At 32.0% G+C, this 12,129-nt stretch overlaps 1 protein-coding gene across 27 annotated transcripts in view; it reads right to left on the bottom strand.

Moving 5' to 3' along the window:
* The window catches only part of plch2a (phospholipase C, eta 2a), a 297,015-nt gene that overhangs the window by 33,064 nt on the left and 251,822 nt on the right, over positions 1-12,129 (bottom strand). For all 27 annotated transcript variants that reach the window (XR_015496795.1, XR_015496792.1, XR_015496793.1 and 24 more), the window contains 2 exons: positions 11,805-11,957; positions 1,714-1,812 (listed from right to left, as the gene is read on the bottom strand). Coding sequence is in view for 17 of the 27 variants with exons in the window: in XM_087262673.1 (XP_087118799.1) it covers positions 1,714-1,812; positions 11,805-11,957 (252 nt within the window). In the remaining 10 variants the exon portion in view is untranslated. The remainder of the gene's footprint in view (positions 1-1,713; positions 1,813-11,804; positions 11,958-12,129) is intronic.

Raw genomic sequence — 12,129 nt, 5'->3', positions numbered from 1 at the left:
GATAGATAGATAGATAGATAGATAGATAGATAGATAGATAGATAGATAGATAGATAGATAGATAGATAGATAGATAGATAGATTTCAAAGGATAGATAGATAGATAGATAGATAGATAGATAGATAGATAGATAGATAGATAGATAGATAGATAGATAGATAGATAGATAGATAGATAGATAGATAGATAGATAGATATGAAGTTAGATTTCAAAGGATAGATAGATAAACTAGATAGATACCCTTAACCCTAAACACTTACATTAAATAACCATACACCCCTAACCCCTTACCCTAAACCCTAACACTAAATAACCCTAAACCCTTAACCCCTAACCCTAAACCCTATTACTAAATAACCCTAAACCCTTATGGGGTGGTTCACCCAGGGTGCTATTCCAGCTAGCACCGCCACTGCTGCTAATGTAGATGTTGGACTGAAGCAGCTGAAGAACTACTGAGAGATTTCAGCTGCTGTCTGGGCTTTCACTGCCTTTTTTCATGTGTTCAATGCGTTTTCCCGGCACCATTTCATTTTATTACACAAAATTTAATTTGTAAACTAATTAGATTTGTTTTCTTTGCATATATGGATTTTTTTGGTAGTTACCAATATCCGGTAAAAATTTCAAGTCAACAGCACCTTTAGAAAAATGCTTTTGAGAAAAATGGTGACGTGTTCAATACTTATTTCTCCCACTGTATACACATTTGTTATGCATTTGGGTCACACTTTACAATTAGGTCTCATTAGTTAAGGTATTTACAAACATGAAGGAATAATGAACAGTACTTGTTATCATACCTCCTAATTAATCATAGCATAAAATCCAAATTCATGCTTGTTAACTTTAGTTAATGCACTGCGAGTTAATTAAAGCTTAAAATGAGCAACTTTATTTCCATTAACCAACATGAACAAAGATGAATAAATACTGTATTGTTCATGCTAGTACATTAATTAGATAACACAAAACTAATACAATCTTATTGCAAAGTGTGACCTGGTTTTCTATAAATAATTAACATAAGGGTACACAGTTGAAGACAGAATTATTAGCCTACTTAAATTATTAGCCCCCCGTTTATTTTTTCCCCTAATTTCGGGGATTTAACGGAGATAAGATTTGTAAGACAAGAAATATTAGAGAAGAACACATTTCTAAACAGTTTTAATAACTCATTTCTAATAATGGATTTATTTTATTTTTGCCATGATGACCGTAAATAATATTTTACTAGATATTTTTCAAGATGCTAGTACTTGCCTTAAAGTGAATTTAAAGGCTTAACTAGGTGAATTAGGTTAACTAGGCAGGTTAGGGTAATTAGGCAAGTTATTGTATAATAATGGTTTGCTCTGAAGACTGTCAAAAAAGCTTAAAGGGGCTAATAATTTTGACCTTAAAATGGTTTATAAAAAATTAAAAATTGCTTTTATTCCAGCAGAAATAAAACAAATAAGACTTTCTCCAGAAGAAAAAAATATTACCAAACATACTGTGAAAATTTCCGTGCTCTGTTAAACATCACTTAGGAAATAATTAAAATCCAAATTCAAAGGGGGGCTAATAATTCTGACTTCAACTGTATATTCAAATGCATACAAGAATGTATTTTGTGTGTGTGTGTGTGTGTGTGTGTGTGTGTGTGTGTGTGGTGCTATGTGAAGTATTGGTGTTCATACATAATAATACATATATTAAAAACTACCTTGCGTTTGGAAAAGCTGCCCATGAAGGTTCTGGCCAGACGTTTGTTTCCACCGATGTTGGCCTCATCTCCAGTGTCGGTACTATCTTCAGCTTTTCCCTGAATTAAAAGAAAATAATATAAGTAAATGATTTTTATGCACATGAGGCAGTGAAAATATGGAGAGGTGCATGATAAATACACCAAATCATACACTACTGGTCTAAAGTTTGGGATCAGTAGGGATTTTAAATGTTTTAAAATAAGCTTCTCCTGCTCACCAAGGCTGGATTCATTCATTCATTCATTCATTCATTCATTCATTCATTCATTCATTCATTCATTCTTCTTTTCAGCTTAGTCCCTTTATTACTCTGGGGTTGTCACAGCAGAATGAACCGCCGACTTATCCAGCATTTGTTTTACACAGTGGATTTGTTTTAACTGTGTTCCAGCTGCAATCCATCTATGTGGAAACATCCACACTCATACACTACGGACAATTTAGCCTACCCAATTTACCTGTGCTGCAGTACTTTGGACTGTGGGGGAAACCAGAGCACCTGGAGGAAATCCACATCAACGCAGGGAGAACATGCAAACTCCACACAGAAACACCAACTGAGCAGAGGTTCGAACCAGCGACACAGCGACCTTCTTGCTGTGACAGCACTACCTACTGCGCCACTGCCTCGCCTCATTATTATTATTATTATTATCATCATCATCATCATCATCATTATTATTATTTTTATTATCATTATCATTATGATCATCATTATTATTATTATTATAATCATTATTATTATTATCATAATCATCATCATTATTATTGTTATTATTATTATTATTACTAATATTATTATTATTATTATTAATATTATTAATATTATTATAGGGCGAAGCAGTGGCGCAGTAGGTAGTGCTGTCGCCTCACAGCTGGGTCACTGATTTGAACCTTGGCTCAGTTGGCGTTCAAGGATAAGTTGGATTAAAGGGACTAAGCAGACAAGAAAATGAATGAATGAATATTATTATTAATATTATTGTTAATATTATTATTATTAGTGTAATAGTAATAAAAGCAATGACTGAAGTAATTATTTCATATAAATCTACATACAATAAGGACACAGTTATTAAAATTTTAATAAATATTTAATAATTTAACTTTTTACACATTACATTTTTTTTTTACATTTGATAAACACTGCCTTGATGACAGAATAATAAAAAACATGAAAAACAAAAACAACCCCTAATTTTTGACCGGTAGTGTATACTACAGTACTGTAGTAAAACAGTAAAACAGTGAAGTAACAACATACATCGGGGGTGTCAAATTCATGGAGGGCCGCAGCCCTACACAGTTTAGTTCCAACCCTGCTCCAACAAACTTACTTGTAGGGTTTAAACAAGCCTGAAGGACTCAATTAGTTTAATAAGGTGTGTTTAATTAGGGTTGGAACTAAACTGTGCAGAGCCGCAGCCCTCCAGGAACTGAGTTTGACATCCTTGACATACACAGTTGATGAAATATTGACTAATTGACTCAATGATCACTAGGTGGCGATAGAGACCTGTAGGTGTATGAACATACTGGTATGGAGACTTGTCATGGAAAGCAGACGGTTTTCTTGCACTTTCAAAATGATTGTATTTGTACTCTATATGCTCACTAACATTCACAAATATATGTTTCCTTGCTGTTCATCTCATTTAAGAAAAAATAGGCTGAAAAACTATTAGGCTATATTAAAAGTTCATCCACATTAACACATCAGTATTTAGCATTACCGAGATGCATTAATCCCTATTGATAAGTCGAGTTCTTTTTATTATATTTTAAATTGATTTATTACTTAAAAAAAGGGAATATTCTGGTAAATATTTGAGCTATATTTATTTTTTAGAGTTACAGTTTTTGCTATTTTAGTCAGCTATAAAAACTATTAACTCCAAAAATGCAAATGACTAGAAGATGCGTGAATTATGAGGTCATAGTTAGCTTTCCTTATTTCAGACGAACACAATCGGGAAAATTCTTAAATCCTCTACCTCGTTTGCCCATTTTTTAATCGAAATTGATTCCATGCTTAAAGCTAAACGTCTATCTAACAATAAGAAATTCTGCAAGTTAATATTAACTTATGAAAATATCATGCTTCCAGTATGCTAGTAATTAATGCTTTCTGTATTTTTTAATTTCATTTAATTTTGTACTTCCCCTTTCCTCATTTTTTTCTCTTTTTTATTTTCTTTGTAGTACTCCTTTCTTTTTACTTATTGTTCTTATTACTTTGTAATTGTATATTCTTGTATTCCAGTTTTCTACAGATTACTTCATGATTTATATTATAAATCTCTTCTTTTCTAAAAAAAAAAAAAAAAAAAACACTGTTTAAAAAAACACTGTTTAAAAAAAAAAAGAAAAAAAAAACCCGAAAACAATTGGGAATAAAAAATTATAAATAACTCATGGCAGTGAATGGTGCCTGACATTTTTAAGCTCAAAAAAAAAAAAAAAAAAAAAATCTATCCATCATGAAAGAAACTACAATCAGCAGGTCATAACCTTATTTAATTAGTGTCTATTTTGTGAATTCAAAGGATGTCATTCATACATTTTAATACGATTTGCTCATGCACCAATGACATTTGGGTTTAGGGTTGGGCCTTGGGCATACCATAGACCTGCTTTTCAAAAATCTCCCGTTTTTGTATGAATTAAATCATGTAAATTTGAACAAATCAGCCATTTTTTCTGACAATACGCTAAATAGTTACATTTCCTCATGAGATCAGGCTGATAGAATTGATTAGGTCAACGAATGCCTTGTGAAGTGATTATTTTTGTTTAAAAATATGCACTTCATAAGCCATTATCACCGGCTTCCCTGTAGAATGCTCATTCGTAAGAAAGTAAGATGTTATGATGGATGCTGAAATGGAGCGTCTCTGTTTGAAGTCTGATGTCCAGGATCATATCATCTGTTGCAACATGACTCTTGTGAATGTGCGTGTAACAGATCACGGTGCTGTCTAGACAACAATGTAATTGTTAGCAGACGGATTTAAAAACAAGATCAGCCAGTACCAGTGGTGTGAAGGAACACATTACAAATACTCAAATGGCTGTAATTGAGTAGGTTTGCACAGGAATTGTACTTTTACTAGGACATTTTAAACGATTTGTACTCTTACTTTCACTTAAGTACATTTTTAGTGCAGTATTGGTACTTTTACTCCACTACTTTCCTTCAACCTGCAGTCACTACTTTTTATTTGTTATTTTACTTGTCTTTGGTGATTATTTTACTTGTCGTGTGATTCCTGTCCAATCAAATCTACATAAAATTAAGGGAATTTAAGACTTTTTAAGGCTGTAACACTGTAATAAAACTTTATGATGCCACACCATTAAAATGAATGTTTATGACAATTTTCATTAAGTGTCATTCACTCAGTTATGACATTTTAAATGCAAGGATGACATCGTTTGAGTTGTCTTTTTTACGTCAAGTTGACATAATCAAATACATCATATCTTTGTCAGGTCAACTTGACATTCTCAAGACAACATAATGTGTCATAAACCTGTCATCAACATTAACTGTCATGATGCCATTATGACATTGTCGTGAATTTTATAACAGCATCATTCATATTTACATTTTTTTTAACCTCAAGTACCTTACAGCGGGACAAATTTAATTTGTCATTAAAATGTTATTACAAAACTATTATTATAAAAAAATTTGACAGATTAATTAAACTTTTAATGAGAATTGTTAATCACAAATTCAGCTTGTTTGACCAAAAAAGTGATAAAAAATATATTCATATTATCTATCTATCTATCTATCTATCTATCTATCTATCTATCTATCTATCTATCTATCTATCTATCTATCTATCTATCTATCTATCTATCTATCTATCTATCTATCTATCTATCTATCTATCTATCTATCTATCTATCTATCTATCTATCTATCTATCTATCCTTTGAAATCTAACTTTAAATCCTAATGTTCAGCCCTCAAAACACTGTTGCCCAACTGAATAGCCTGTCTGCAGTTTGAAGGACAGTGTGTGTATTTCAAGGTGGGAAAACTATAAAAATATAGTAAATGGTGGCTTTAACTTTGCCTGTATCAAGGACAGTGGTGTGGTGTTTTCTGTGAGTACCTTTGAGTGCTCTTATTTAAATCCGCCTCAAGTCAATCCTTAAATAACTACACTGTAGACACCTGTACAAGGACAGATCTAACCTAATTAGTCCACTTGCTGGACAGCGTTTGTCATCGTTTATACAGTACGTCTGTCCAGTGATTTAAAAACGCCTAAAGACAATCTATGGCCCTAATAGATCAAATTAGCAAAGTGCGGATTTTTAAAAAGTAGCTATTTTTAATAACACAGTGAATAATATTATTTACTGTTATGTGTTTGATTTTGTAAACAGTGTTGGGGTAACAAATAACATGTTACGTAATAATATTAAGTAACAAGTAACGCATTACTTTTAAAAAATAAGTTATAATATCTGAGTTACATTTTAAAAATCGGAACGTGAGTTTTTTTTTAGCTTAATACATTAGCTTTTAAAAATAAATTGGTGAATTAAAATTAAAGTTGTCACAATGAATCATGCAGTCAATGAGAGAACGTGTTCATCATTTTGAACGCACCGAAGAAAAGGAAAAGGGGATTGTCCCCGTGGACAGTAATTTTACTTAAGACAAATGGTCCTAAAGCAAACACATTGCTTTAAACTTTCATTAATCTGTATATACGGCATGTAGAGCTCTGGGGTCCGTTCTTCGTACCTCGCTTAAATGATCTAAGATGATTTGGCAGATCCTGGATCTTTTAATCTTGATAACTGATCTCTCGCTAATTTGGTTCTTCAAACAAGTTCGCGAATCAGATTAGAATGTCTGGATAAACTGATCTGAGATCGCTGCGTGTGTATTGAAGGACAGATCTATCGATCCTCTAAATCCTGATCAGCAATGCAACGATTGGCTGACGGCACAGCAGCGTAATGACATCATCTGATTAATATTCAATTATCCATGTGAGCAAAATTACTTCAAATTAGCAGTAAACGGTTTGTTAAATATGACACACAATAACTTTCCACATTTGTTGTGAGCTGCAGGCTTTACATTTTCATGTGTCAAGAGTATTCATCATGTATTTCAATGCAAATTAACGTATTTAGTTCTACATTTAGAAAAGATTTTCTTTATTATAGTAGCAGTTTTTTTTAATCGGTGTAAAGAATAACTGGTTGTTTACAAAAGCATTTTCATATTGGTAAAGGCGTCTGCAACTATTGTGAAGCATCAAATCACAAGCATATTAACTGTCAAAACATGTTTATGACTGCATAAATGTATTATTGCTTTTAAAAAAAGTCACATATTGTGCATGTTTATTATAAACAATTTGTACTAAGCGATCTAAAAAGTTCATATCAATAAGTTTTCTCTGTGCAGCACCAGGTGGCAGTCTTTCATTTCGAGAGTGCAGATTGCATAAGTTTTATTAATATATATAACTTAATTTATTTTATTAATAACTATAACTTTATATATATATATATATATATATATATATATATATATATATATATATATATATATATATATATATATATATATATATATATATATATATATATATATATATATATATATATATATATACTTTAAAAAATATTTACTCTTTTCCCAAGTGTATATAACTACTACTGTACGAAAATATCAGAATTCGGAACACTTTCTGTATATCTTTGCTTGAACTAAGCCGATCTAATCCTGTTTATATAAATTGAACCTGCTCCCGATCAGGTTTGACCTAGCAGAACTGTTGCTATGACAACAACTCTCGGATCAGCTTTGAAGAATGAACGTCCTGATCCTGGATCGTGTCAAATCGTCAATATCCAAATCCAGCTAACTGAGTAATCCACGAAGAACGGACCCCTGGGGTCAGGAAGTTCTCAGATAACATTATCCTAAACTTTTTTTATGTGTTTACTTTTTAAAGGTAAATGAAGTTGAAAGCTATACAGTGTGTTGTTAATTGCAGAGCTCCTCTAAAAAAAAAAAAAACAAGTTCTGAAAGAGATCAAGCCTGAGCCAGGTAATAAAAAGTTATGCAAAAGTTACTCAAAAGTAGCATCAAGCTTTACTTACCATAAAAAAGTAACCAAGTAACACAACTAGTTTTAGAGTAGGGTTTTTTGGGGAGTAACTCAATATTGTAATGTATTACTTTCTAAAGTAACTTTCCCCAGCACTGATTGAAAATATACAGTTGAAGTCAGAATTCTTAGCCCCTCTTTGAAAAGAAATCCCAAATGATGTTTAAGAGCAAGAAAACTTTCAAAGTATGTCTGATAATATTTTTTTGTTCTGGAGAAAGTCTTATTTGTTTTATTTCGGCTAGAATAACAGCAGTTTTACATTTTTTAAACATGATTTTAAGGACAAAATAGTATATAACCTAGTTTGGCCTGTAAATGACACTATAAGCTGTATAGAAATGTCTTGAAAAATATCTAGTCAAATATTATTTACTGTCATCATGGCAAAGATAAAATAAATCAGTTATTAGAAGTTATTAAAACCACTATGTTTAGAAATGTGTTGGAAAAAATATCACTGTTAAACAGAAAACAGGGAAAAAAAAAATCAACAGTGGGGCCAATAATTTTGGACATGGATGGGGGGCTGACTTCAACTGTATATAATAATTCTGACTTCAACTGTATATAAAATAAATTACTTTTCTAAAACGTGCACTTGTATGTGTTCCATAATTGACCCTTCCTCTTGTTAATCAAAATAAGAGTATTGATTAAACATATAATGCTGAATTAATCAAACATTTCCGTCACTTTCCGTTATGTGTCTGAGTGAAAGTAGTCAAAGCTGAGGTAACTGACTGAACGCTGGGGTTCATTTGCATATTCATGAGACAAGGGTATAGAACAGTGGTGTCCAAACTTGGTCCTGGAGGGCTGGTGTCCTGCAGGTTTTAACTTAAACTTGCATAAATACGCTTGCAAGGATGTCTCAAAAATGTCTCAAGGATGACTCCCCCCCACCCCCCACCCATTATTGAAGTTGCAGGTTTATTTAGGTATTTAGAGAAAAAAAAAATCACAGCACATTTTTACAAATTCAGCCTAACAGAATGTGGACTGAAATGGAATGCTAACAAACCACAGCAATGGTATTCACAATCCTATTAAACCTCCTAATGTAAAGTGAAACAGAACTCTGCTGTGAATGTATCAAGGCCCTTATAAATAGACTATTCATTTGAATTATTAACGATGGATTTTAAGGCACAGAGTTTGTGACTACAGGGGGACCTTAAATGACTGAAATGTAAGAGATTGTATTATAAATTAATTATAAAGATTAAAGTTAATCTCAGAGCACTTTAAAAGCAGTTTAAATGAGTAAAAGGTAGGAGATAGGAGAATAGGATGGTAACAGAATTAATTATTTATTTAAAATAATTAAAGGGAGGGCAGCACAGTGGTCTAGTGGGTAGCACATTAGCCTCACAGCAAGAAGGTTGCTGGGTTGAGCCCTGGCTAGGTCAGTTAGTGTTTCTGTGTGGAGTTTGCATGATCTCCCCGTGTTCGAGTGGGTTTCCTCCGGGTGCTGAAGTTACCCCCACGAGTCCAAAAACATGTTGTACGGGTGAACTGGGTAAGCTAAAATGTCTATAGTGTATGTGTGTGAATGATTGTGTATGAATGTTTCCCAGTGATGGGTTGGAGCTGGAAGGGCATCTGCTGCGTCAAACATATGCTGGATAAGCTGGCGGTTCATGTCGCTGTGGGGACCCCTGATTAATAAAGGGACTAAGCCGAAAAGAAAATGAATGAATAAATGAATAAATAAACGGGATAGTTCACTCAAAACTGAAAAATCTGCCATAATTTACTCTCCCTTCTCTTGTTCCAAACCTGTTAGAATTTCTAACATTATTCAAAATATCATCTTGTGTGTTTAACAGAAAAGGGAAACTCATAACGATGTAAAACCAATTGAGAGTGAGTAAATGGTGAGAAAAATGTTCATTTTTGGGTGAACCATCCCTTTATTTAATTTAAAAGTGAAAGGAGTAAATTAACTACACTGATTTTAATGTAGTCAAGTTGAATAGGTCTTTTTGAAGAAACAGTTTTTTTTAAAATAAGCTCATTTTCAACTCCCCTAGAGTTAAACATTGGAGTTTTATCAATTTAGATTTTATTCAGTCAATCTCCGAGTCTGACGAGAGCACTTTTAGCTTAGTTTAGCATAAATCATTGAATCTGATTAGACCATTAGGATCTTGTTAAATATGTAAAAAAAAAGAAGAAATAAATAAAAGAAATAATAATTATATATATATATATATATATATATATATATATATATATATATATATATATATATATATATATAAATTTATTTATATATATATATATATATATATATATATATATATATATATATATATATATATACACATATATATATATATTAATTAATTTATTTATATATATATATATATATATATATATATATATATATACACATATATATATATATATATTAATTAATTTATTTATATATATATATATATATGTATGTATATATATATATATATATATATATATATATATATGTATATATATATATATATATATATATATATATATATATATATATATATATATATATATATATATATATATATATATATATGTTGGCATTTCTGTTTGGCGTTTGCATGTTCTTCCTGTGTTTGCGAGGGTTTCCTCCGGATGCTGCGGTTTTCCCCACGAGTACAAAAACATGCACTACAGGTGAATTGGATAAGCTAAATTGTCCGTAATGTATGTGTGTGAATGGGTGTGTAGGAATCTGCTGGATGAGTTGGCAGTTCTTTCCACTGTGGTGACCCCTCGTTAATAAAGGGACTAAGCCGAAATGAAAATGAATGAATGAATGATTATTATATTCCTAGTTAAAGCTTTATAGTCCCTAGCTAGGCAAGTAGTAAAAGCACTGCATATATATCATATCATTGCGCCTGCTGCAGCAAAGTTCCTTGATTATTATGCCTAAATGAGTTTGGTTCCTAGACATATCGACCAAGAAAGCAGAAACTTTTCATTTTAAATATTTTTTAGTCAAACTTTAAGTGAGAATTTTATTACTTATTACACATTTTAAGGCTTTAAAGAAAACTCTCTTTTTTTTTTTTTTTTTTGAGTGAGATGCTAATGGTCCAATCCGATTCAATTATTTATGCTAAGCTAAAAGTGCTCCCGCCAGACCCAGAGATGGGCTGAATGGATTCAAAAATGGTAAAACTCAACAGTTTAACTCCAATGGACTTGAAATACGCCTAATTCCTAAATAAAAGTGGAGTGCTCCCAATGTTTTTGCAAGCAAATGTGAATTTATTTGTAAATGTGATACAATTTTCAGTTCTGAAAGAAGGAATGACACATTTGGTCAAGTTAAGACTAAGCTGAAAAGAAAATGAATAAATAAAGGAATAAATGAATAAATTATTATATTATTATTTTCCTATTTAAAGATTTATAGTCCCTAGATATGCAAATAGTAAAAGCACTGCATACTGTATATATCATATTATTGCTCCTGCTGCAGCAAAGTTCCTTGATTTTTACGCCTAAATGAGTTTGGTTCCTAGACATATCGACCTAATAAGTAGAAACTTTTCATTTTAAATAATTTTAAAGTCAAGCTTTAAATGAGAAAGTTATTACATATTACACATTTTAAGACTTTGAAGGAAACTCTCTCTTTTTTTTTTTTTTTGAGTGAAATGCTAATGGTCCAATCCGATTCAATTATTTATGCTAAGCTAAGCTAAAAGTGCCAGACCCGGAGATCGGCTGAAAGTTTAACTCTTATGGACTTGAAATGAGCCTAATTCCTAAATAAAGGTGGTGTGTTCCCAACGTTTTTGCAAGCAAATGTGAATTTATCTGTAAATGTGATCCAATTTGCAGTCCTGAGAGTAGGAAAGACATATTTGATCAAGTTAAGCATATTAACCTTCAGTGGCGATTTGTCATGTTTTCCTGACGGTGGCAGGGCTGTGATGGTAAAACTGTCTGGATCTTCCCGGTCGCGAATCTTTGACTCCTTCATGAGGTTATCTAATTTTTTCTTGGCCACATTCTCCGCCTGCTTTCGGTTCATAGACGTCTGGAAAGGAAGAGATAGAGAAATGAATTTGACTGGACCTCACAGGTGATCTGATATCCTAATATTAGCATTGTAACAGCATTTGCAGAACATCAAGGTCAAAACCATTCATCAAAATATCCAGGTCGGTTCAGCTTAAGTCCTTGACCCAATTTTACACATGCAGAGAAAT

Source organism: Danio rerio, chromosome 8, assembly GCF_052040795.2.
Source record: "Danio rerio strain M-AB ecotype USA chromosome 8, GRCz13ab, whole genome shotgun sequence".
NCBI classification, from domain to species: domain Eukaryota; kingdom Metazoa; phylum Chordata; class Actinopteri; order Cypriniformes; family Danionidae; genus Danio; species Danio rerio.
The sequence above is the reverse complement of the archived record's forward strand: the minus strand, read 5'-3'. Positions and strand labels throughout refer to the sequence as shown.